This window comes from Dicentrarchus labrax, unplaced genomic scaffold (genome assembly GCF_905237075.1).
Source record: "Dicentrarchus labrax unplaced genomic scaffold, dlabrax2021, whole genome shotgun sequence".
In the NCBI taxonomy this organism is placed as follows: Eukaryota; Metazoa; Chordata; class Actinopteri; family Moronidae; genus Dicentrarchus; species Dicentrarchus labrax.
The window spans coordinates 19,758,229-19,784,934 of NW_026136702.1; the positions used below are offsets into that span (position 1 = coordinate 19,758,229).

Consider the following 26,706-nt stretch of genomic DNA (forward strand, 5'->3'; position numbering starts at 1 on the left):
CTGTTCTCTTGAAACTGGCTGAAAATATCAGTAAATTAGGCTGACAGTTGCATAGTCATTGTGTCCCTTCACATTCAAAGGTAATAGGCATGAGTGTGGATTCAGCACCGTAATGAGTCAGTTAAAATTCTTTCTTAGCTCATACCACGATGGCCCACACACATCAGACTGAGTCCCAATTCTTTTAAAATGTTGTCTGTGTGTATGAGTGTGCATACCTATCTCTGTGGCTGACACAGATATATTATGCCAGGCCTGTGCTTCTCTGTCCAGCGGTCTTGTCGTGGTAATCATGCCGTCTTCTGAGTTTACGCTGAAGAACTGCTCTACATCTGTATACCGAGGGATCATGTACCTATACAGAAAATTAGAACACATAAGTAACTGTGCAATTACACATTAGCATTAAGAGATCTGAAGGAAATTACATTGCTACAAATTATACCCAGATGTGTATTAGAGCACATTTACATATTGTATTTTAAGACGTTAGATACTTTAACACTCTCAAAATGTGGTCATATCCATAAAAGCAAATAGCAGCTGCAAGATGGTGTGGGCATGTTGAGCTTTCAGTTAGATTATTGTGGAGATAATTTGGCTACCAAAAGAAACTTTGTCAGTTTACAGCTGTATGTATATGTAATGTATAATCACAGTATATAGGAAACTGGGAGGCATGTATTTGTTTTATACCTACTAAGTCTAAATTCTGGAGTTAATTTATGTTTAAAGACCCAGTGATTGTATTTGAGTTGATTTTTATAAAATGTGGATGGGTTATGCTTTTGTAATAAATTTTTATGTGTAATCTGTGTTTTCTGCATAAGACATATGAGTATAAAGCCAAGCTTCTCTGACTCATGTTGTTTGTTGAGAGTAGCTGAAGGAACACTATTTAAAAGTTGTTGGTTTTTTTGGCAAGGCTCCATGCAAATTTACACTTGTGTGAAAATTCAGCTTCTCCCACTGCTACAAGCCTGACTTGCTAAATGTGATTGTGTGTGTATACAGAGTGTGTCTCTGGGTTTGTGCTACCTGACAGGATTGTTGGCAACATCAGTGTCCTTGGCGTGGACACGTCCCACCAGGGTGCCTTCAGGCGCATTCTCCTCTACCTCAAAAGTGTAACTGGGAGCTACAAACACAGGGGGTTCATCTGCATCCTCCACTGATATCTACAGACACGCAAACACAGAATTGTTAAAAGGCTCTTGTGATATTATCTCGTCACACAAATAAACACATGCAAGCTCTGTTTCTCATACATAAACACACACTGTGCTGTCAAATACATGCACTCACACTCTTCCTCTCACATTAACATGAACAGATACACATTTCTTTTTTTTTTTTACATGTATACCTTTATAGTGGCTTCGTCCTTATAAGGCCCCCAAGCGAGGAATTGAGGGTCAACATGAGGGTTGGATCCCTCCACCTTCAAAGTATACGACCGTTTTGTCTCAAAGTCCACTGACTGAAAGAGAAAAAAGAGAGGAGACAGACACTTAATCAGTTCATCTCAAATCAAAAGCATCCCTGTTTAATTTAAGATTAACTGTAAACACATATGCAAGGGTATATTATCTTTTTGCAGTATAATGATATCTGAATGCTGAAAGAAATGCACTAAATATGCACTGCAGACACCGGCTTTGAGAACTGCAGTGAGTGACGAGTGCTGTATCTTTGTCTTCTGGTAGGGGGAGCTGTTGTTACATGAATGAAAACAGGCATTATCACTTGCATGGAAAGTCAAACTATTACCACTACTATTACAGAGCAAAAAAAAAAGAGAAACCCAAATGCTGACTTTTACCTTACGACAGTTTGTATTGCATGCTATTTCATGATATGATATGAGTAGTCTGGTACCACAATGAATTATGAATGAACCATTTGGTTGTTTCTCTTGGTCTGTTTTCATCATTATATGAAAACAATGCTGTTTTTAATGAGGCAGGATTATGTTAGGAGTTTGGGATACCACATAATTAAAGGTAGGAGAAAGCATTTTGGGTTGCAGGCTGGGAGATGACATTTAAGTCCCAGGTCTCGAGAACTACAGTCAATTACTCAGATTTTTTTCCTTTTTTCCTGTATAGTTTATTTGTCACACCTCTCATAATTGAATGAATTGAATTCATAAATTAAGAATTCATTTAAAACCCCTGGCATGGATTTTCAATATCACATGTAGGCCATTGTAAAACCCTGAAATCCAATTCACTTATATTGAACTGAGCTTCAATTCACTTACTCTATATTGGGAGAAAACCCATTGACTTTTAATGGCCTTGATATTGAATTGACTTGAGTGTGTGCTTTGAGGTATGCTGTTCAGTTCCCAAACTGAAAAAGTCAGACATTTTTCTCACAGCACATTTTCTTTCAGCCATAAAATAAAATCACACAGTAGTTACAAACTGATGACCCTCAGCCAAACAGTGAGTATGTCTAACGAATCCTCCTCTTTCTCTTGACTTCTATTCTTATGTACAGAGTGTATACTACTGCAGGGAAAACTTTTAAGTCAACAAATGTGTTGGCAGGCATTCTATAAAAGCTATAATACCCAAGAGATGCTCTCTGCTATGATTATGAGGACTTGTACATTGCCAGCAGCACTTGGCTGTGACTTGCACTCATCCGAAGCTCCGTCGTAGCCATAATCACAGTCAAAAAAACATTATTTTGGCTATCAATGCTGTTTTATAAACCCCGATAATAACCCCACCACTATTTTTCCAGCCAGTATGGGGATGTTGAACTGGCAACATCCCAAGAGCATGCTTGATCTTTTCATCTCCATGCTGCCATCACTTGATGAAATCCCAGTGGGAGGAGAAAGGGCTCATAAGCCCTGTGTGAAGTGTTGTAAAAGCAGAGTGAAACTGCTGTAGATTTTTGAGTTTGACACACAAGGTTTACCAGGGGTTACCAGTGATTAGGATGATTACCAAAAGCTGTACCCGACTCAGAATTTTGTCCATCCAATTTGGCTGTTTAATACAAAAATTAGTTTTTACTTTAAGTCTTTCAGTTTACAACCACACTAATCTCCTATATCAGCCTACATGAGTCTTATGTTCTGTAAGACTCATATTTTAATGCTTTTCTTGAAAACATCACAGTCAGAGAAAGTAAATGTGTGCTTCCTGCTCATAGTTCACTAATAAAATCCCAGCGCACCATGGAGCGTCTCTGCTGCTGGGCTGCTGTCAACCAAAGAATCAATCACAGAGGGTGGCAGTAGAGTAGCCTAGATGTACACCATCCGTTTCAGAAGTGGTTTAGCTGACTTCACTGACTCACTGGAGCAGTGAGCGTCAGCGCAGCTGGCTGACTGGAGTCCCGCTGCACTGCCTCACATTGTCCAGTGTCGCGCTGCCCCCCGTTTCTCGGCTTCCATCACAGTTAGTTTTGTGGTTTGTGGTCATTTTGACACTCAGTTTCTAAAGTTTGCAGCCTGCCATGCTCTTGCTACTGCATTGTTCTGTTTACAATGTCCTAGAAAACAAAACTTCATTGATTCAAATTACGTTGACCCTGGGTCTTTACTCGAATCATCTACCTTTAGTAGTCCGCCCTAGTTACAGACAATGATAAACAATATTATGGATGGAGGCTGCCAATTGATCGATTTTTGCATGATATGGATACAGCTGATAATTGATAAACCTTTTTGAGTCTTTTTTAAGAAATAAATTGACATATCTCTTTCACCTTGGGCTTAGGGAAACATTGATACACATTTCTCACCATTTTATTTTATTTTATTTTATTGACCAAAGAACTAATCGCTTAATCAAGAAAATGATTGACAGATTAATCGATAATGAAAATAATCATTAGTTGCAGCCCTACATAATAATGTCTTTTACTGCACATTGAAGCAAATCAAGACTGTAACAGAGAAGGATTTGAGACCAAGGTGGGGGCAAGAATATTGTATTAATATTTTATTTTGTAGTCAGTAATCAAACATGGTGGCCAGCCCCCATAATCTGCAGTTAACACCTCTGAAGACAGCTTGCAGTAGCTCTTTAATCTATCAGATTCAGAACTGTTTTCATGTGATGCAACTGCCAAATGACTCACTCCTGGAGGGATGTTTCCTTTCAGTGGATTGATCCACGCAGTCAGCAGCAGCCTCAGACTCTGTGGTGTCGGTGTAGGTGTTTAACGTGGTGATGACAGGTACAATACTAATAGGATAGATGTGACCCAGTTCTTTCATTTTCCCTTTTTTGTCATGCTCCCTCTGTTTCCTTTGCCCCCCCCCCCCCCGAAACACACACGCACACACACACGCACACACGCAAAAACACACATACTCTCTCTCTCTCCCTCGCTTTCCCAATCTACAGATCCACTCTCTCTTCCTTTTCTCCCTCTTTGTGTAATCAGTGTGAGATAATAATATTCACAATAATGCCTTTCTCCACTACTCTCTCTCTCTCTCTCTCTCTCTCTCTCTCTCTCTCTCTCTCTCTCTCTCTCTCTCTCTCACACACACACAGCTCCTTAATATTCTGTGGACTGCTTTCGTCAGGACACAGTTGAAAGAGAATAGCTGATTAAAGCTCATCTGTGTGTGTGTGTGCGTGTGTGTGTTTGTGAGAAGGAGAGCGAGAGAATAGAGATTAGTGAAGGCTACTCCTGATGCCGATTTGAAAGTGTTCTTAGTTGCGAGTCTCTACATGTGTTCTAGTGTGTATGTGTATGTGTGTGCGTGTGCGTGTGCGTGTGCGTGCGTGTGCGTGTGTGTGTGTGTGTGTGTGTGTGTTTGTTTGTGTTTGGTCTTTAATTTTGTGTGCCACTGCCTTTAGGGGGCAGAAGGTGTTGATTTCCCCCGAGAGGCATTGAGACACAACAATCAAACCCACGCACACATTTGCACATACACACACATCCGAGTAAAGATACCATAATCAGATTGTGAGGAGTAAATGGACTTACATCATGTGAGTATCTTTCATTGTCTATGTCCACACACACACACACACACACACACACACACACACACACACACACACACACACACACACACACACACACTTTCTCTTCAAATCATCATCAGGCTATTAAGGTATTATTCCAAGAGACACAGGGATCCATGAAGAGGGATTGTTGTGTGATACTTCCTTCAGTGGCCTTAGACTAGGGTTGGGTACCGTTCACATTTGAATCAATACCTGTACCGGTACCTAACAGTACCTTTTTTCAGTACTTTATCTCTGTAATAATAAAAAATTTAATTTCAGTTGTAAAAACTGAGTCCAAACAACTGCTTGCAAACTGGAATAATGCCTGGACACGGAGCCAGAGGAGGAGGACAGACACTGACTCTGGTCACTGCTCTTGTTGTGCTGTTATCAGTTATAAATCAGTTTTTTACAGCGTGAGAACTGTGTGAGACAGTGGGGAAAAGTTTCAATTGCTTGAGTCTCACGGTCAACACGTGAGTTGACAGCCTTGTTAGCTAACACTATTAAAACTGTAAGCCAACTTATCCAAAAAAGCTAATTAATTACCTGAAGATGTTGATGAAGTTTTATTGTACCTGGAAGGTTGAACTTCGGCTGGCTGCAGGCGTACTAATACTAGCTGCGGCTGCTGCGGGGGGCTTTGCTTTCAGACTATCAAACACACTAACACTAGACTTAAAATCAGCATCAAACTATAATTTCATCCTGACCCCCCCACCTTGCATTGTAAAAAAAATCAAAAAATAATATGACAAGTTATTTTAAGTTAAAAACTAAGTGAACCGGCTAAATTAAAGGAACTGAACGGTTGGTTGAGCTTATTCATTAGTTGTGCCATTGTGGCACTTGAACTCATGATTGCATGTTCTGAAATGGTTCTGCTTGTGCTTCATTAAATAGATTGAGATTTTATTGTTCAGCTGATTTCCAGAAAGACTAAAGCCTGCATATGCACGTGGCTTTACTCAGCTATGCTACGTGTGTCAGTGTGTGTATGAGTGTGTATGGTGCCAGACTGTTTTTACAATGATGTCAATGGTCCTGTCTAGTTTTAGTTACATTGAGTTGAGCATAAGTTGTGTACACACGCATTTGATACTTCTCAAGCAAAGTTTTTTCCTTTCGGGTGGGTTGCAGCCAAACACATGCGCACACACAAACATAGTGCCCCACTTGAGTGTAATCAGTTGCTCTCATTACTTTGATTGGGCAGTCCCGCTTTGCTTATCACTACATTTAGTTAGTAGTTTCTAACAACTTCTTTGAGGGATCCTCTTTGGAAACCACAAATTCTGATTCTTCCCATGTGCAGTTTTTACATTTTATTTAATAGTTCTTCCTCAAATCTGTTTAAACTGTCCAGTACAACCACACTGTTTTCTACTGTTGGCTGACGCCTGATCTGTGGGTTAACTGCCTTGCTCCAGGGCACACAAATTGTATTTGTTGAGAGAAGAAAGGGAGCATTATTATCATTCACTTATTTCCCTGTTCAGTCCAACTCCTGGTGACACCAGTGGGAAGAGAGCCCCTAACCCTGGCAGTCTTAATGCCTTGCTCTCGCACTGAGCTCCAAAGGAATCGCTCATGCAGACGGTTGTGAGAAAAAGCATGAAACAGACTTGTATCGATTGATTCAGACAGAGATTTTCCCACAGCATCAGTAAAAACGAGCTGTGGGTTAGGGCTGGCTGCTCTTTTGAGCAACGTCATTGCAGTCTGGATAGGAAATGCAGCTTGCCGCGAATGCCATCATTCTTTAGCACATACTGTAATTACATATGCGAATGCCAAACCTTTCACCAAATAAGGCTATGGTCTGGAACTTTTAAAGAAAAAAAAGTGCCTTTGTGCAATTCTGTGGGTTCAATGTCCAACAAACCTATAATGTCTATTTCTAAGTTCTAGGATAACTAACCAAACAATAGCTTTTTCACAGGCTGATGTGGTGATTTAGATTTTATTCTCATTTCCCCCACACATTGATAGCTCAACTATAAATGCTATTATTTTTCAACTAAAATACTCAGAGGTCGGGCGCCCCGGCAGGGAAAAGCAGGCTACCACAGCTCAGTGGAAGATTCAGCTCATAATCCTGACCTACAGCTGCACATACAGTACAGTAATGTGTGTGTGTGTGTGTGTGTGTGTGTGTTAAGAGAGAGAAAAAGAAGTGAGTGAGTTTATGTCAATTTGATAGAGCAGTGTGTGTGGGTGTGTGTTTGAGATGGAGGGACTGAGTGTGTGTATTTGAGAGAATAAGAGACTGTGTGTGTACGTGCATTAGAGTGAGAAAAAGTAATTGTGTGTGCTGAGCTGGATCACTGAACGCTATAGTTAGTGTGTGTCTGTGTGTGTGTGAATGTGTGCACGTGTGAGTTACAGTCACAGTGCAGAAGATGAGCTCTCTAGCCTAAGGAAGCATGAAAGTTAATGCACTCTCACTCTCACACACACAAGCATGGAAGTCAGTGTTAATATCAAACATAATAAGAAACTGTGAGGGTCGTCAGGGAAGGGAACACAGCAAAACCTCCCCTTTGCTTCTTCCTTACTGCTCCATACTTTTTCTTCTGTCAATCCTTTCCCTCCTTTCTTTCTTTTGTAACACACAACATGAACACACAGATAAGGATACAGACTGAAATGTGGACTGGCTGAGCCTCACACTAAACTGCTTTGTCTCAAGGAAAACTGCAGTCTCAACTACATTTCTGTGCTGGTAAATTGAAAAAATGGTTGATGACGCACTCGTTTCCATAAGAACTAGCTGTTGAAGCAGCCACCATCAGCAAATAGTGCTTTTGACCAATGTTTCTGACCAGAAACTGCTACAATAATTTTGACCCTCATCTTTACTAATCAAATGTTATGTATACTAAATTTTCATGACCAGAGGAATAACAACCAGCGTCTCTCTACTTTCTTCCCTCCCACTGTAAATCGTCAGTTGTCATAAAAATGGATCAGATTGTCGGCTCTATCATTTGGATTTTTATGTGGTAAAACTTACTGTTAATGTATCCCCACATACTGATGCATCCTAACAGATATTACTACCTTTGACTACATCTGTCCTCTCCTCCCAAAGTCATTCCTTCCCCTATCCTTCCTTTCCGGCCTTTCCTTAAAGTGGATATATAATCAATATTCCTTAATAACAGTGTAATGTATAGGGATGGGCATGAGCACTTGTTTGTGTATGTGGTGCTGGGCGATAAGGCCTAAAAATAAAAACCAGATTTCTGACTTTAAGAATTTAAAATTGAAAACAATTTTACATATATAATATATATTATATATTATATATAATTATAATTATACCCGAGCATTAGAGTGTAATTCAATGTGAGCACTTCAATATTGAAATTACTTTTTTCTTCAACAAAAAGATGTAAAAACCACCACAAAAAAACCCAGAAAGGTTAAATGACTAGCTGGTGAACAAAATAGAGCATTTAGCAGGACATCAGGAGTTTGTATTGTTCAAATACAGAGCTACAACATATATTTGCATGGTGGCCAGAAACATGATTCTAAATAAATGGTAATAGAGCTCCATAATTGCTAAGAGTGCAAGTTTTTTTCATGTCAATTTAACATGTTACGTTATGTCACTGTTGTGTTTAAAGCTTGTTTTTCTGAGGCAACTGGCCATAAAAAAAAGAACGTTACTTCAGGTCTAAGTTTATAAGTCTCTTTCTTTCATTCCTTACCTTCTTCAGTTTAATAACAGCCTCTCTGGTCTCGGAGTCAGTGCTCAGTTCAAACATGCTCAATCCATCTCCGTCTATTAGGCGGTAGTTCACCAGTCCGTTGTCTCCGAGGTCTGGGTCTTTGGCTTTAAGACGGCCCACCTCCTCTCCTGGCACTTTATCCTCAGATACAGACATGGAGTATACACCTGGGGGAAAAATAAATAAATAAATATATAAAGGCAGAGAATTTACTTGGTTGGTGATGTTAGTGTCAACTTCTGGTCACAGCTTGCTTTTGTATTCAACACTCTTTACAGTCTTTAGAGAATTCCTGGCTGGCTGCCACTGTGTTTACTATCTGAGGCAGGGTCAGCTGTGGAGGGCAGGGAGGGATTAACATGAACTATACCATCTGTCTCATATGGCCCAAAGGATATTCATATGGCCCAAAGGATATTAATATCCCCTATAGTGTCAGGTGTGTGTATGTGTGCGTGTCTGAGGGAGCAGACACCTGGCTTGCCGAATGAGAGCAGTAGGACCATATGTCTACTCTCTCTCCTCTTTTTATCCTTTTCCCTCTTTCATCTCCCAGGTACTCTTTTCTCTTATCACCTCACTCCTCCCCAACCCCATTTCTCCCCACTTCATCTTATCTGTCTTCTATCGCTGTCCATGTTATCATAAAAACCACCTCTGCCCTCTGTCCATCATCCTTATTGCTCTTTTTTTCCCAAAATGTGTCACTTCCTCCTTCATTTCTTCCCTCCATCTTCTCCCCATTCTTGTTTGTCCCTCACCCAATCCCTCTTTCTCGCCTCCCCCTACTCTGTGGTTGAGGCATTGAGCACAGATTGGAGTCATCGTTCTGTGGGTTGTACATTATTAGCATGTCTATCCTGGTGGTCCAGGTGTGGCAACCCTGTGAATCATTAAATTCATTTGGTCGCATGGCTTCTGAGAGTGGAAGAGGAGAGCAATTGATGGGACTCCATCCAACCAGAATCCTTGCTCCACACCTCCTTCAGTCCTCACCAAATCCCCCCCCCCTCTCCATCTTCTCCCTTTATCTCTGTCTGTGCTTTTTAAACTTCTCTCCATACTCTTTGACTCTCTTTGGGTAACACATTTCCCTCCCTCTCCATCTCTCATTTGCTTCTCCCGTTTCCACTACATTCCTCCAAATCTCTCCATTCATCCTCACCTCTCCTCCCTCTCTCCGCCCTATTTCTCTCATGTCTATCTCTCCTCCTCCTCATCCTCCTTCTCTCTCCCTTCTGTCTGCCAATTCTGGCTAAAAGCTCATTTCATCCCTGCCCTCCTTTTGCCCTTTTCCTCCCTCTCTTCTCCTGTCGTTCTATTCTTGCTTTTCCTAAGTAGCTTAACTTCAATGGCTTCTGGAAGCGGAGTTAAACATTGTATGACAGAACTCACAGACATCCTGCCATACCTGGCTGCAGGCTAAAATGAAGCGCGATACATACAGGAAGTATACGTTTACAGTCAAGGACTGGAAGGAAATAAGAGTTTCTTTACTAAAACAAAGTAAAGTCATGCACTCGTAAATCACTTGTACTTCTTTAATTTTTGTTAAACCAACGTTTTATGTTACCAGTTTGTCTGAGAAAGAGAGAGAATATGAGAATATTGGAGTTATTAGTTGCTTTCATTACTCCAACATAAATGACTGGGCTGTTTGCACACAGATGTCCAATCTTGGATGGAGAAGCTCATAAAACTGGCAAAGTTTAGATATAAACAACAATAAAGAGCCTCATAAATATAACTCATGTAATGACCACAATCTCTTAGATCAGTAATTTTAATGTGATTATTGAAATTACAACAATAATCCCTTCTATTACTTTGCAATTTATTACTACTTACACTCAGGACTTTGATGTGTTATCATGTAGACAATATTATAGATGGATTTTATATTGAATGTGGTAAATTAGTCATTTAAACTTGGCAGGCAAACTGGTTAACATAAGTCTAGAAACAATGTGTTGCTATCATCACCTCCATTAGTATAGAAAGCACATAGCCTATGTCCCTAAACCCCTGCATCCCTTTTCTAGATAAAAACAAACTGCACAGCTATTTATGTATTTATTGGCAATTATTTTGTATTGACTGGAGAGTTGTTTATTCATGCATAGAGCTAATATGTGTCTGTGGTGTGAATCGGTCTTACAGCGGTGGGTGTGGACTGACCGATCAGATGCTTTGTGGTTAACAGCCCTAAACTGATTCTTTAAGGGAACCTCTGTCATTTTTTTGATCACACAAAATACTTGTGGAGAGCATGTAGCGCATATTTGTACTGCATACTTGGCATGATTGGGAGGATTTAGCTTTAATGCTTTAATTTTCTCACTTATGAGATGACGGTCACCATTTATTGCACTCAACATAGCATATAGTATTCTTAAAGGGCCAGCTAGATATACTCAAATACAGTGGCAGATACATCATTCTGTGCACGAGAACCTTCAGTTCATGTTCTTATGATGTTGTCTTTGTTTTAAAACATTTTCAACACATCAGATTTATTCCTAAACCTAGGGAGGAACTTCAAATGAAAGTTTTAAGATAGATTTCACATTCTGCAGTGACACAGTAATGCCTTTAGAATGGTAATCATCTTTTCAAGTCATGTCAGGGATTTTTTTATATAGATTCTGGCTTGATGAAAATAGACGGTTCTGTAATAGCAATCCTAAATGACACTGGGGGTAAATGATATGTACAAATGGAATCCTGCAGATATCAAGCAAAAGATTATCTTTCACAGCTTCAGATGTCTTTTCTGCTTTGTTCTGCATTGTTCATGTTTAAACAAGAATGAGAGAGAGAGAGAGAGTCAGCTTTGAAGGACGGTATTTAACAAACCATCTCCGTCATGTCAGTCTAATAAAGTCAGAGAGAGTTGAAGAACAATCACTTGTTTGCCTTCGTTTTTCTGCTCCTCCTCCTGTCTATGCCATGATGGATTTTCTTGGTGGCAAAAGAAAGATGCTTGATAATGAAGTGAATGTGAGAGAATTACAGGCACAGATAGTCTGTGTGAAACAGAGAAATCAAGCCTGGGATCGAAAGAAAAAAATATAGCAGCTTGAATGGAAACTGAAAAGAGGGACTCATGCTGTGCCATATATCTTTTTCTCTGTTTTTATCTCTTTACGCTTTCTCTCTTTGTATCGGTTGTATTTTTGTATTTTTTCTGCTTCTTGCTTTGGCTCCTTCTTGACTTGCTTATCTCATTTCACATTTTTTTCTGTGTCTGCTCTCTCTCACTCTGCCCAACTACTAAATAAGTAATCACTGTCCTCATTCACACCATCTGGGAGAGTTTTTTTTGCAGGTGTTTGTACTGCTCCCACTTTTTCTTTAAACAAGGGTACCCACTACCACAACATATTGCTATTTGATGGCTTGTCTTGTATCACAGATGTAAACTGCCAGTGATGCACAGCTGATATTTAGAAGCACTGCAAGGAGGTACTGAGGAGGACACGTATGACTGATAATCTTTGCTCATAAAACCTGCATTTTGCCTTTGTTATCTTATTTTAAATATGTTTTATATTCGCTCTGGATATGGGAACAAAAGATGTGCCTGTGGTTAGAGAACCCATCATTACTCACTCACAAAAACTGTATTTTGCCATTGCATAACTGTTCCATTATAATCATTTTAACCAGAGCAATGGAGCAAACAACACTTGAATGTGAGTACGTCTGTGATTTGAACCTTGACCCTAGACCTGATCAGTACTGTGTTTGAAAATAAAAAATACTACTTTTTAGTCCCCGGTTGGTTTTAACATACACATGTGATCTAATACATCAGCTCAGACACACATTCTACCGTAATGAAGATAATGTTTATTAATACCTCTCTTAGTGTCAGTCATAATAAACATTATTATCTTTTTAAAGGTAGTGTGTGGCTGAGCTGTTGTATTGGGCTGTATTAGATTTACAAGTGTAACTAATAAAGTGTATATCAGTGGAACTTTTAGCTGTCTGTCATTATATAAGAGCACGTGGCACTATAAGAAAACATCATAGTATGGAAACTTTTCCAAATATACACTACATACATACTATATAATCTTTTGGGGAAAAACTCTGTTGCCCATAAAGCTCTCACTCTAAACTCCCTCAAAATGTTGTCAGTTTGTTGTCCATTGCGACCTACAGAATTGGATTTTTGCTAAAACAGTCAGCTTATTGGAATGCACAGAAACTGGAGTGATGGCTTTGACAGTCTCAGTCTCTCGCTTTGTCTTTTACATTCCCTCTCTAACTGCTTCTGCTCGTGTCTCTCTCTTTTCTTGTGTATTCAGCTTCTCCACGGGCTAAATCCTGAGCCCTCGTCTCTTCTTCTCTCCATTCTCCATTCTAGCAGCTACTCTGCTGAATCTCTGCCAGGAGTTGCTCGGCTCAGAGCTACAGGAGGAGAGAACGTGAAAGAATAAAAAGGAAAAAAAGGTAGAGAGGCTGAAAGAAACTTTGAGACAGGGTGAAAGAAAAGATAGACACAGGTACAGAGAAAGCGGGTGCGGATATAGTGGTAGACTGGAGAGTACAGTGGTGCAAATTACTGCTGGGGTTTAGATTGTTCCTTATTCTATCAGGTGAACCAGAAACATTGAATCTTTGGATGAGCATAAACAATACACAGGCATATTTACCATCTATAAACCACCACGAATGACAAATAAACAAAGAAACAGAGAAAGGACACAGTTTCCCTCCTGTTGTTTGTTTCTTTAAGTCTGACAGGGCAATCAGAAAACTTCTATTTGTTTACTTGACTGCATCACCTTCAAGGTTGCTAATCCCAGCATTACCCGAGGATGAATCATATTTGTATTTTTATAGTCAGAGGAATGTAAGACTACTTCAGAGTAATACCTGCAGAATAAAATAAGAATAAATAATATTTTTACAGGTTTCTTAGTTTCAAATGTTATTTCCATAAATAAGTTTTCTATTATGTCTCTGTCTCTTTTCCTTTTTTAAACATCAAATTTGCAACTCTTGACAAATTCAGTCTAAATATTTCACTAGTTTTTATGGCTAAGGAAATCAGTAATTCAACAAGTTTTCCAAGGAGAGATTTAAAGATGCACACACACACACACACACACACACACACACACACACACACACACACACACACACACACACACACACACACACACACACACACACACACACACACACACACACACACACACTCATGCACACAGATGCCTGCGGACATTGCAGGGGGCCAGTAAAGAACCTTTAATAATTGATTTCTTAAGTTATCTTTTGTGCCTCCCTCCTCCAGAGACTCCCCCAGTTTCTAAATTGCTTGCTAGTGACATGAGCTACACGCGCAGACACGTGCATACTGTACAGGCGAAATGATGTACACACGTGTTTGTGGATTGGCATAACCCACATGCACAGATCGGCAGCTGCGGGATGGAAGTACACACTGACTGTAATGTGGCTGATATGCCGTTTGGTAACACTTTCACACCTCTAAAGGAATTGTCACACCAAAGGAAATTGACATACAGTCATGTGGTAGATGGATAGACAGCCAGATCCAGAAGGTGTTTGTACTTACTCTGTGGGAACTTTGGAGGGTTGTCGTTGACATCTGTGAGGGTGATTTTAACCTCTGTGGTCCCTGACAGCCCACCCATGTGACCACCCATGTCTTTAGCCTGGATGACGACATCATACTCCTGGCGGGCCTCACGGTCCATGTTTGGCAAGGCGGTACGAATTATACCTGAGTGGACATATGTTGACATCAAATTAAAGTCCAGGACGGATGAAAGATGTGTTTTTAACCCTTTAAGTTACATCCTGAGGTCATATTTTACACCTATTTACCAACGTATCCCAATAATGTTTTTAAACAGTTTCTACCAATAATATCATAATATCCATCCACTAATCAATATTCAGCCTTTTTAACACAGAGCAAAGATTCATTGGCTAGCAACAGCACGGCTTTGCTGTGCTGAGTGTGATTATTGTACAAAAGCACGTTGCCTGTTTTTACAGAAAATACATAAATGTGCAGAAGCAAATAACACTCTGCTTCCCGTTTCATGTGAACTTTAATACCCAGATTAATTTTTTTCCCCTGTTGCAGCATGGGGGTAAGATTAAATACTACACTAAATACATACTAATTTGTACCTGGGTCTATAAATATGTTTGCCTAAAAGGGTACATTTCTGTGCAAGTATCGATGCAAATGACAAATACTATTATTTAAAAAAAAAACTCTTGCTTTAAAAACAGAACCAGTTGGTTAGCAAAATCATACAATGTGATTTACTTTTGTTAGAGAGAGGGTGTAATTAATTTCAAGATATTTCATTTTGCAAGAAAACACATCATCACTCATCGTTCACATTAATAAGAACAGTTAAACATGCGTGAAGTCTTATTTTTCTCTATTTCAAGCCCTAGTAATATTTTCTATCTGTTTAATTCATCACTGACTGCTCTTTTTCCTTCTTTCTCCACATGTCGAGCTGCAGTGTCTGGGAGTTGAAGCTACTTTTACTGTCATATTATGCCAAGTGTGTGTGTGTGTGTGTGTGTGTGTGTGTGTGTGTGTGTGTGTGTGTGTGTGTGTGTGTGTGTGACAGCATGAAAAGCTGATAATCTCCAAACCAATTAGAAATGTGAGCTATGGATTTGAGCCAGTCAAATACCCAACACTGGTTTGATTAGCTAGATTTACTCTGCCCAAATCTCTCTCCCTCTCTGTGCCCTAACCACTCTCTTTCCATGGACTCACTCTCTAAACCAATTTCTCTCTACTTCTCTGTCCTAACCTTTCTTTTTCTGTTCTTCTTCACCCTCCCTGACCCAACATAGCTCCATGTCTGCCCTAACCTCTCTCCTCACATCCAATTTCTTCTTTCAATGCAAACCCAAATATTAGGCCTTGGCTCTGCAGAGGCCAGGCTGAATGTCCTCTGGGGACCTCTTTTTTACAGCAGGGCCTTCTTTTCCTCACCAATTTCAGTGGAAAGGACGTGCTGTTACATGATCCCTTCAGCAGTGAGTCCCGTCTTTTTACATTAAGAGTGGTAGATGGTAAAAAATATTACAGAAAGAAACTGGTTTTCAGTTTGGTCTTAGTGACAGTCAGTTTCCACTAGGTGCCTAAAAGTTAAAAGCTTGTTGTCCACAATGTTGGGACTTCTTTTTCTAAATACTTAAATATCTCTAATAATGGCTAAGACTTAAAGATTCTAGGTCTAAAATTTGTTGACTGTATCTTTTCTGTATCTTCCCAGGTCATTTTGAGCTGCAAATGTATTCATAGCTGAATTTGTCAGTTGTAAAAAAGATACAGAATATCATCACATATCAATATCAAGATGTAAGAGAATCAACTGTGAGAACTGATTATATTAATTGTACTGATTGCCTTGAGTTACTAACTGAAGGTGAATCCAAAGAACTGTATAAAGTCAACTGCAGAGAAGTGCTTGACTGCACGAACAAGCTATTGTAGTGATAATTAGTAGCTGAAAACTGAGATATGCAGTTATGACTTGTACCACTGATTGTGAAGGCCCTGTATAACTTCTCTATCTGGCTACCTCAGCATGTACTTACCAGAGTGTGGAGGTTTAGTGATACTTGCTGTATTGCATGTAATAAATTTGTAAGCTTTTCACTGAGCCTGTATGTGGTTGAGGTGCAGATGTCTGTGAACGCATGGCAGGGTTCCGTTTTCAGCCTCACCTGTCTGAGGCTCCACAGAGAAATACGGCTGTCCTTGCAGTATGCTGTACACCAGCCTGGCACTGTTCCCGTAGGTGGGGTCATCAGCATCTGTAGCTGTCACCTGCATCACGGACGTACCTACAGGACAGACACGACAAGATGACTCTACCTGTGATTCGGTTCAAGAATGGTTTGACAAACAAACTTATCGCCGAGTGTGTGTCGATTCGCCTGCCTGCGGCGGCTGGATGAGAGAGGTGTAAAGCACTCGTCCCCTTCTCTCAGACGCTGCAGCTGAACTGCACCTGGGAGGCTGGTCTCCGCTATTATTTCCCTGCATTTCATCATTGTTATGTGGAAACATCTACTCTCCACTTTTGGTGATTTTCATGTTTTAAATAAAACATTATATTTCCTTTGGATTTATGAAAACCTTTCAAAATCCATCAGATAAAAAGAAAAATTGATGGTTGTCAAGTTCAGAAACGAGGCAGTTCGAAAATGGGCTGTTTATACCCGACAACAGCAATTTACTTCCCCTAAATCTCAGTTAACTGAACTTGACACAGTTAAGCTGAGCAAATAGGCCAAATGAATTACATTTGCACAAGTGTGAAATACATTCTATTAGCTTTGCATAAAGAAATTTCATTTTTCAGATGTGACACAACCCATAAAACTAACTCTCTAAAAAATTTCACAAAATGACTTCTCTGCTGTGTGGTTCTTGTTAGACCGATTCTATAACTGCCAAACTGCACTACCTATTTGAAAGGAAAATAACAACATCAGTCTAGACCTGCAGATGTGAATGTATCATCTTAGGCAGCAGAAGTAGTTTTTGTGTTTTCATGTTTTACATTTTATTCAATAGCATTACTCAAATCAAAATACATTTCAGCTTGTAACTGTAAAATATGACCACATGTCAACTTTTGAAGATTTTGTAAATTAATTAAGTAAATTATTCATTATAATTAAAGTTTTTTATTTTACTAAGACTTCATCTTTTTCAGGCATAATACCATCAAAGTCAGAACTTTCTTTGGACATATAAAATCTGTTTAGAACCACCTCTTTGGTATAAAGCAACCAGAAGGACAGTCTCTGAGGATGGAGGAGCCACAATGAGACTCAGCTGTATGAGCTGTTACATTCCTAGCCTTAAGGTGGCACAAGTTGTAACTGCAGGTTTAAAACTCTTTGAGACTGGACAATATTGGCTGGGGCCTTTTGGGTGCTTCACATAAATAATGTTTTTGTGTTTGTTGGTTCAACTACTTTTTATTTCCATATGCTCTTCGGCTGTTTCAGTTTTCAGTTGCAGCCACATGAGCATCTCTATCCTACTCTATTCAAAATCCGTTGGGTATACAACTGTAATCAAGTTTCATTCAACCCTGGTCTCAATGTGGCAGCTACCTTAAGTGTACAGGGTAAATTACCAAGAATGTTAATTTGAAAGAGACTGCCTTCTCTATCTGTTCTAATTTTGACATCCATGAGGGAACATGGACCTAGTTAGTCAAATTGCAGCTTTTCTTTCTGTTCCACTTTTGTGGTTGAGCATGATGGCAACCGGCAGCCCCCTCCCCCGCCAGACTTCTGTATTCAGGTTTCAGCTTAAGAAGTGATGGGTAAAAAAAAGCCTGAACAGAACTCATTCAGAAGTCCTTTCAGAAGTTCTTTCTTTGGAAGTCCAGTCCATTCAGAGAAGGGATTTCTCTGGCTTTCAGAGTGTCAGGCAGCACCACTGCCAGTGCGGTTCATTTCAGGTCAGCCTCGAGGGGTTGAAGACTCTCCAAGACCACATAATATTCGGAAAGAAAATCTATCAAGATCAGAAGTTCTAAGTAAGGAGGCTTTAAGGAGATGGTAGAAGCTCTTGCCCATGCCAACCTAGTGCCAAATATTTCCTTTCTTCTTCTTTTGGTTGAGACTTTTTTTCCCCCTCTCACTACAAAGATTAAAAAAAAAACAGGTTTTTTTCTGAATGTGTCAGCGAATGGTACTGTCTGTTATTCACGTCTCTGTCACACTTCCTGTGGTCAGGTTTCAGTGATAATTAATAATGTATGGAAAAGACTGTTTAGCAGACAACAACAATGACGGTGAACTCCATCAGTGACTTCATTAACAAACATCAGTCAATATACAATGGAGAGTTTTCTGTACTAAAAAGATCAAATTTGATTGTATGTTTTCAATCGCTGTTGTTATAAAAAATATATGTGATATTTGTACAAAGAAAACACATCTGCTGGTCACAGATATATACCTAGGCTTTAGTTCCAAAAAAATATAAATATCTCCGACTGGATCTTCATTTTACCGCCTCTCGCTACTTGTAACCCAAGCACACAGTATGCATTTTGGATAGACATTACTCTGTAACTTAAAATGCTTAGCTAGCAATTATACACCTTTCTAGATGATGCCCTAGTCTTCTGCAACACATCATAGTATCAATCAGAAATTAAACCCATTTGCAGCCCTCCTTTTCGCTTTCACTGACATTTTAGGGTTCCGGATTCAACCTAAGCCTTTACCCCAGCTCCAGACCTACCCTCTTGTTCCCTTACCCTTCATTTTTCTACTCACCAACATTGGACATCTCAGGCACCCTGGCATAGTACGGCCCATGTAGAAACTCAGGAGGATTATCGTTGATGTCCTGAACTTTCACTATGAACTCTGATGGAGGCTCCAGAGGCTTATTAGTGTCCCTGTCCACGGCCTGGGCTGTTAAAGTGTACTGGGCCTGCTCCTCGCGATCCAGGGTTTTTGTGGCGTGGATGTTGCCGGTCTTGTCATCGATAACAAAGATTGTTCCCGCACCTTCACCGGACAGGATATACTTGATGTTGCCATTGCCTGAGTCTACGTCTGAGTGGAGCTGAATTGTTGGGGGGGGGGGATGAGGAGAGAGTGAGACAAACCAGAAAGCAAACAAAGACAGAGACATATGCAAAGGCAGGACATGATTGGGGCTGACAACATCTGGATTTCAGACGGTGTGTAACTTAAAGAGAAAAAGAGACTGGTGATTACAGAGCGAGACAGGTAGTCTGGTCGAAAGGCAAAACTGGAAAACATACTGTAACTTGGCTGCTTGGCAGATGTGACATTATGCTTCTATTTCTCAAGTTAAATTAAAGGAGCTCCACGGGTGATCTAGACAGGGTAGTTGATGTGCTGTGTGAGATAGGCAAACACTAATAAGTAAGAGATTTAAAACGTTGTCAAAAAAAAATTGAAGAATGTTCAACATTCAATTAAACTCTTGTTCTTCCTTTACAACCTCTAGACCATGAAATATGATGCATTGTAAACATTATTTGTTGTTTGTTATGAAAACCGCAGCGCAGTTTGAGTGATGTTGTTGTGGAGGAGTACCACCAATCATTTTCACCCTTGAAGAACATGACCTCTCTCTTTTTTTCTATGTCTCTCTCCTTGATGAATGGGAAAAGCTCTTTAAAATCTTATTGGAGTTAGTCATTTGCCATCACCCTGAATGCCCCCGCCATGACTGGCAGTGGAGGGCAGTTTGGCTAAATTAAATAGCAAGAATGCTTTATTAGCTCATGCTTCATTATGCTTACCCTGCCCACCAGCACTGGGTCAGGTCCAGTGTACTCCTCAATGACGAAGAACTGATTCCAGACCCATCCTCGTTTGGACCTGTGGAGTACCTGCCCTTCCTTCCCTCCCCTCTGTCTGTGTTTATGCAGCGACAAGTGACCTGCAAACACAAAAACAAACATTAATTAATATAAGTCTAAGGCGCATTTCTTGTGGGCTGTCATTCAAATTTTAAATGTTTGGAAGCAAAATTAAAAGGCTCATTTGGGTCACACTGTGCATGCAATTGCATGAATGAATTATCACAACTGCAGATCATTTTCTGAGCATATCTTCAATAGACTGATTGCAAAAGTGGGTGGGAAGCAGTAACCTCATGAACAGAGAGGCCCACTTTTGAATTACGGGTCACCAGTTCAAATCCCAGCTGAGAAAATGTGGGTGGGTGGTGTGAACGACACACGCTTCAACAAGCAGTGTTTTAGGTGGTTCTTTGCAAGGCACTTAACCTCTGTTTGTTGCAGTGCAGCTGCTCAGTGGCTAATAGGAGCAGGATGTAGTTGTACCGAGCATCTGCCATGTGAACATCTGTAATTGAAGGTTGTCTTGATGGAAAAAAATTAAAAGCTTAATAAATCTTTGCCATGTAGGTAAAGGTAAAAACAAAAAGCGATTGAAATTGGATAGAACCCAGATGTAACACTCAAGATGCACTGAGGATCTGATAATCCAAACTATCTTGGAAGATGTTCAGAGTAAGAGATTGCATTGTTGACAAGGAAAATAAAGAGATGTAAAGGGAAAGGAATATTTAAACTCCCTCAAGTTAACATTTGGTTCAGAGCTTGGATGGTAACATTTGTGTACACAGAGCACAAAAATGCAGGACTCTGAAGTACAAAGTGACTCATAGACACAAAGGGAGCAGGCATCATCTGTTTGAAAATGTACAAATATCATGAAGGAAGTGGCTGACTGTGTTTTGACAGGTCAAACCAAAATTAGAGTTCAGAATGCGTCAGATTTACAGTTGAAGGTTGTGAGTATCATCTAGCCAGATGTAGAAAAATTCCTGTGACATGAGACATGTTAAAGCCAAATGATAAAAAAAACGTTGCTTGTAACATACCTGGATGTCTGTGTCTGTGGCCCCTTTGATCCAAAGAAGCATTTCCTTTCCGGGTTCCTAATGCAACGCTACAGAGCGCAGAAACTCCAACCAGCACCAGAAAGACCCTCATCAGCCCAAAGCCTTGCCGCTTCAGCATCGCCATATTGCCCAACCTGAGCAACCGTGGACTTAACTCCGCCCACTACTTTCTTGTTCCTCTCAGTGGAGCTCCGCTCCCACTGAGGTGATATCCTGTTTTTGCTAACGAAATGTTGTTGATGAACTTCCTAGTTCATTAGCTGAGATGGGGCCTGTTGGTGCGAATATTCATCACCAACTATCACGTTACTGCCTTTTTTCTCCTCGTTCTTCTTCTTCTGTCACAGTTTGTTCGCTCCCTCTCTCTGCTAATCACAAAGCCTAAAAGAGAACAGAGGAGAAAGCTGCTTAGTTATGTGTCATAACAATGAAAATACTGCTTAAAAGACAATACAATTGAGCATATTTACATTCAGTTTAATACAATTTTTGCCTTGCAAACACATTAATCTTTATTAAAAATATTAGTTTAAAACTAACAGCAAAAACAACATGAACAGTTGAGTAATCACTCATCGCTGCCTGCTAAAGAGGGCAATGTTAATCAACTGCAGTTGGAGATCTGACTTCTTAAATATTTGTTGTGTTGATTAGGACATTGTACTAATTACCCAGACAATGCTGTCTGTGAACTCATTAGCTTTAATTCAATTAGACACAGACTGATTCCGTGTGGGAGATACAGCTCATGTACAACACCAGGTCATTGGATTGCTCTATTTACAGCCCTTTCAAATACAATTAAAGTAATGTAAAGCAAAATGATGGTTTATGAAAGTGATTAAAGGAAGATATTGCTTCATGACTCTCCTTCAGACCCCTTTATGTGGGTTTGACTTTGGTCTGTTTGGCAGTGCACTGATCGCTGTACAGGTGATGATTCAGGGATCTTTGCCTCTGCAGGGAATGAATCAGCAGCTATAAGACAGAATTTGATCTGAACAAAATCCAATGTGTCCATCAACAGTCCTGCACTATGAAGCAAAAAAAACGTGCTCATTAGAAGAAACTGTAGATGAATGCCAATGAAATGCCTTGAGTGCAATTTCAATGAAAAGTCTTGGCATATGAGCTTGTTGTAAAAATGAATTTGCGAGCAATGAAGGGATGAAATAAATGATGCCAAGATCTTCATGGTTATGGTATGGTTAACTGCAGATGTTTAGATGACTAACACTACTTGGTTGAGATGAGTCAAGCTGTGTGGTCTCGGTCGCTTGAGGTGCCTGATTACTGTACACTTCACTTAAGGCAATAAAGTCACTTAATTGACCAAAACCTATGTGTCAGATATCTCTTTTCCCAGCCCACTGGTTATCATATATGGATGCATCATTTGCACACAGCTCTATCTCCAATGAACCTCCATTATGGCACCTGACATGGTTGACAGGAGATTTGGGCCACAGATCCTCTGTTATTCCACATAGACCTGTAGTGTCTGTCACTGAAGAGCCAGGGATGTGAATGATGCCAGTTCTCCATATTAGTGCCAATTAGACTTTAAAATAATTGCACCAAAGCTGTTGGTTTTCAAATATCATTTGACACATGCAAGAGGCAAACTGTGAGAGTGATTGTGGGCACAAATCCCTTTCCAACAGCAACAAATAGCTGTGTAGACAATCATTTATGGTGTAAATCTCTGGGACTCCTCTGTTCCCTTTCCTTTCTATACCCTATTCTTCTGATTTTCTTTTGTTTTCTGCTTTAACCTATACTTTAAGGTTCTTTCTTTGCCTGGGCCATACGAATAAAGGTTGTGTATACCTGTGTGTGTGTGTGTGTGTGTGTGTGTGTGTGTGTGTGTGTGTGTGTGTGTGTGTGTGTGTGTGTGTGTGTGTGTGTGTGTGTGTGTGTGTGTGTGTGTGTGTGTGTGTGTGTGTGTGTGTGTATTTCATATTCAGTAACTCATTAGAAGAGAAAATCCCCTTAGGGCTCATTGGCTCCTGTTGACCACATGACCAGCCAACCAGGCAGTGTTGACAGTTAATCCCATACCGGCTCATCATCTGGCTAATTATCCCCGAGTCTTTTGATTGATGTGCATATCCGTTTGTGTATTTGTATGCATGTGTGTTTGTTCCTGTCTATCATTAACCATAAGCCTCAAAGCTGTTTGGTCTTTGCCACTGCTACAGCAAGGTAGCGTAACTATGGGAGGAGAAACTTGCTTAATTTGTGTATTTTAAAAAAAGTAACTAGACACTATTCACTCGTGTTATCAGCTGATATTATCGGACAGTTTTTTCTGGTGTCATATTTGATTTCAGAAACTTAGAATTTGCTAACAATTCACAAAAGGGAAAACAAAAGCAAAAAACGTAAGAATATCTATTCTTGGAAATTGTCACTTGCAGGTGAAATCATTGGTGAATTTGAACAGAGAATGAGCCAGAACTTCAAAGAAGAAAACAACAACACCCAAACAATTATAAACCCTGGTATGCACTTGTTGTGCAAGGAGCTGACACCTGCTATGCTGGATTTATTAACAAGCTCTCAAACTGTCATTTATGTGTCAAATTAAGTGTCTGTTTTATTTAACAAGTAAAAATAAAGCAACTCCAAAATAAATTGCTTTCACCAATATCCTGATACCCTGCTACCAGTCATCTGTTATTTGACTCAAAAACTGTCGAGTCAAACACATAAAAAAAACAAGAAGAATAAAATGGATTGATAGCAGCATACAGAGTGACAGCTTGGAAATACTCAGTGTGGCTTGGAATATGATAACGTGTGAAAGCTTGTCAAATAAAAAAATCTTTTTCAAATCTCACACAGCACAGAGTAATACCACAACTTAAAGTTTTCACGTTCTTTTTATATAGTCAAAGGAGATAGATTAGGTGACTTTTGATGTTTAGTTAAAAGCATCATCAGCATTTATAGTTTGGGAATCCGGGCTGCACATAGTTTTTATGTCTAATATTCCTTAGTTTTCTTCCCTTTACTGACATCCCAGAGAGAGAGAGAGAGAGAGAGAGAGAGAAGGAAAGAGAGAGAAGGAAAATGCAACACAGAACAGACAGTGATAATGACTCCCCAGGGCCAGCATGCCTTTTGGCCAGACCACTTCCTCTGTCTGAATACATGACTCAAGGGTCACATTAGAATAGTGAACAGCGTGTGTGTCTGTGTTTGTGTATGTGCACCATTCCCTTGGGCTTGTAGCGATGCTGTGAATCTATGAGTCAAGTGTTGGATTTGACTGCTGTGATTCATTGGCTAACAATAAAGGGTAGCTACAGCCACACTCTGTGTGTGTGTGTGTGTGTGTGTGTGTGTGTGTGTGTGTGTGTGTGTGTGTGTGTGTGTGTGTGTGTGTGTGTGTGTGTGTGTGTGTGTGTGTGTGTGTGTGTGTGCGTGCGTGCCTGTGTGCGTGCGTGCGTGCGTGCGTGCGTGTGTGTGAGAGAGACAGCACAGTTAAACATGTTCCCACTTACTGATCAGTCATGCCACATGTATGTATTTGTGTATTAATAACTATGAGTCCATTCTAGCACATTTGAATGTGTCTGTGCGTGTATATGTGTTGGTTTGCTTCAGTACTTGATTTGGACGTCAGGCATAGGAATAATGTTTGGAAGTATTTCAGCAATATAAACATGCAGTGCAATCCTGTCACATTAAACTTGTGTATCATAGAACAATTAGTTTGAAGCACAAGAAGAAATGAGCGGAAACAGATAAAAGCAATCTCTTGTCACCTTACTGTGCTGGCACGCATCGCTGTGATGCCTCCGGGGCAGAAAAGATTAGTCAGCTCATTACCAAAAATGGTGACTGGAGATATGCTTCCATTAAGCTTGGTGGAAGGAGATGGCTTCCATGAACTTAAAGCGTTTGTTGAGCTGGGGCTCAAGTTACCATCGTGGCCAAACTCTACAGTCTGTGCAGCATAAAAAGGTAACATTAGACTAACCCTAAAACTAGCTGCATTTTCACTTGGGTGTTCATTTCTCATCCTATTCCTGCATTATTTTTTTACATTTATAATTATCATAAGATTTATAAACTTATATATTTTATTTATTTTTATTTTTTGTTAGTACTCGATTATGGTAAGCCCTAGTTTGCAGGTAGGTGTGAGATTATCAAACGTGCTGTGTGTGTAAATGTTAGTCTGTGTGCACCTGTGATTAATTTTTCAGGTGTGTACTGTATATGGTGTGTAAATGGGGTGTTACTACCAGAAACACAGATGTGAATTTCTCACTTCTCTTCCTGTATCGACTTAAGTGATAAGTAGGACAAACTCAAAGTTACATATATTCATATTTTGATATTGACTGATTAGTTTAGGATTGTTATCTCCTTCATTCATCTTGCACTTCTTTACTTTGCACTAAGACCCATCAGAAAATGGAGCACAATGATGAGCAAACAGTTATTTTAAACGGGTTTAACAGAGAATCCGGAGAGAGTCTGCAGTGAAAGATTGTTTGAGAAGGTAAATTCATCTTTTGTTTTGTCATTCTCTTTCTTCCTCTCTTGTGGTTTTGTCTCATGCTGTGCCTCTTCAGTCAGAGTAGCTGTAATAGCTGCACAGCTGCAATCACAGTGATTACCTCCAGAGCCAAAACAAAGGAGCATTCCACCTACTGTGAATGAACTGGGACTATTTCTCAACCATCTCCATGACATTTTAGCTTATACCAGTCTGTTCTGTACATTTCATTTAAGGCTGCACAAACAGATGTGTATGGTCAAATGTTATGGTTTTTAGTTGCGAAGTTAAAAACCGAAATCTGAAACTTCCCACATATTGTCTCCAATAACAATAAGTGTACGTATCTTGCTGAGGCATTGTATTAAAGCTGAATCCGCCTCTGCAAAACTGAAAATGTCTCCACTCACAAGGTGTATTACTACTGAGTTTGTGTTGGACTTTTATGCACACAAATGTAAACATGACCATGGACCATGGTAAATGTGCCAGTTTGTGTGGTCTGCAGTCAATTTTAACCACTGTTACACCTTTTACCCGCTCCATCTTAGACACGTGGTCTTTAAGACTAGACCATTAAACAACAATGAGTGCTGTTTTACTGTCTCTCTCTTTCCATCCTATCTCTCAGCACTCCCTCTGTTGGTCTATGTGTCTGGACTGTGCCTTAACTTCTCTCTCCCTCATTGAGCCACACTGAGCCAAACTTCCAACAGCAGCATTAAAATAACATTGGAAAATGCCTGGAAACTATACACAGAAAAAAAACGAGTTGACCCTGCCTTTTTTTCCCCTTCACTCCATCTCTCTCTCTCTCCTTCTCTCTCTAGGGTCAGTAGTAATAAAGGTGATTCATTCATGTACAAATGTAATATATATCCCTGTCTGTCTTGGCACACAGTGTGTGACTGTGTATGCAGCAGACTGTGTGTGTCTTTTCATACTTTTTTCCCCCGTCTCCACATATTGCCTGTGTCAGGGATGTTTAGGCAAACACCG

At 40.0% G+C, this 26,706-nt stretch overlaps 1 protein-coding gene and 1 long non-coding RNA gene across 2 annotated transcripts in view; one reads left to right on the forward strand and one right to left on the reverse strand.

The window, feature by feature from the left end:
• LOC127371813 (uncharacterized) overlaps window positions 1-26,706 on the forward strand; it is a 402,823-nt gene that overhangs the window by 98,053 nt on the left and 278,064 nt on the right. The window lies entirely within an intron of this gene.
• The window catches only part of cdh11 (cadherin 11, type 2, OB-cadherin (osteoblast)), an 87,190-nt gene that overhangs the window by 8,195 nt on the left and 52,289 nt on the right, over window positions 1-26,706 (reverse strand). Inside the window, exons 3-11 of the mRNA XM_051414821.1 lie at window positions 21,174-21,575; window positions 20,065-20,204; window positions 19,061-19,355; window positions 16,478-16,597; window positions 14,325-14,492; window positions 8,711-8,898; window positions 1,367-1,480; window positions 1,039-1,178; window positions 219-355 (exon numbers count right to left, since the gene is read on the reverse strand). Coding sequence (XP_051270781.1) covers window positions 219-355; window positions 1,039-1,178; window positions 1,367-1,480; window positions 8,711-8,898; window positions 14,325-14,492; window positions 16,478-16,597; window positions 19,061-19,355; window positions 20,065-20,204; window positions 21,174-21,318 — 1,447 coding nt within the window. The 5' untranslated portion in view covers window positions 21,319-21,575. The remainder of the gene's footprint in view (window positions 1-218; window positions 356-1,038; window positions 1,179-1,366; window positions 1,481-8,710; window positions 8,899-14,324; window positions 14,493-16,477; window positions 16,598-19,060; window positions 19,356-20,064; window positions 20,205-21,173; window positions 21,576-26,706) is intronic.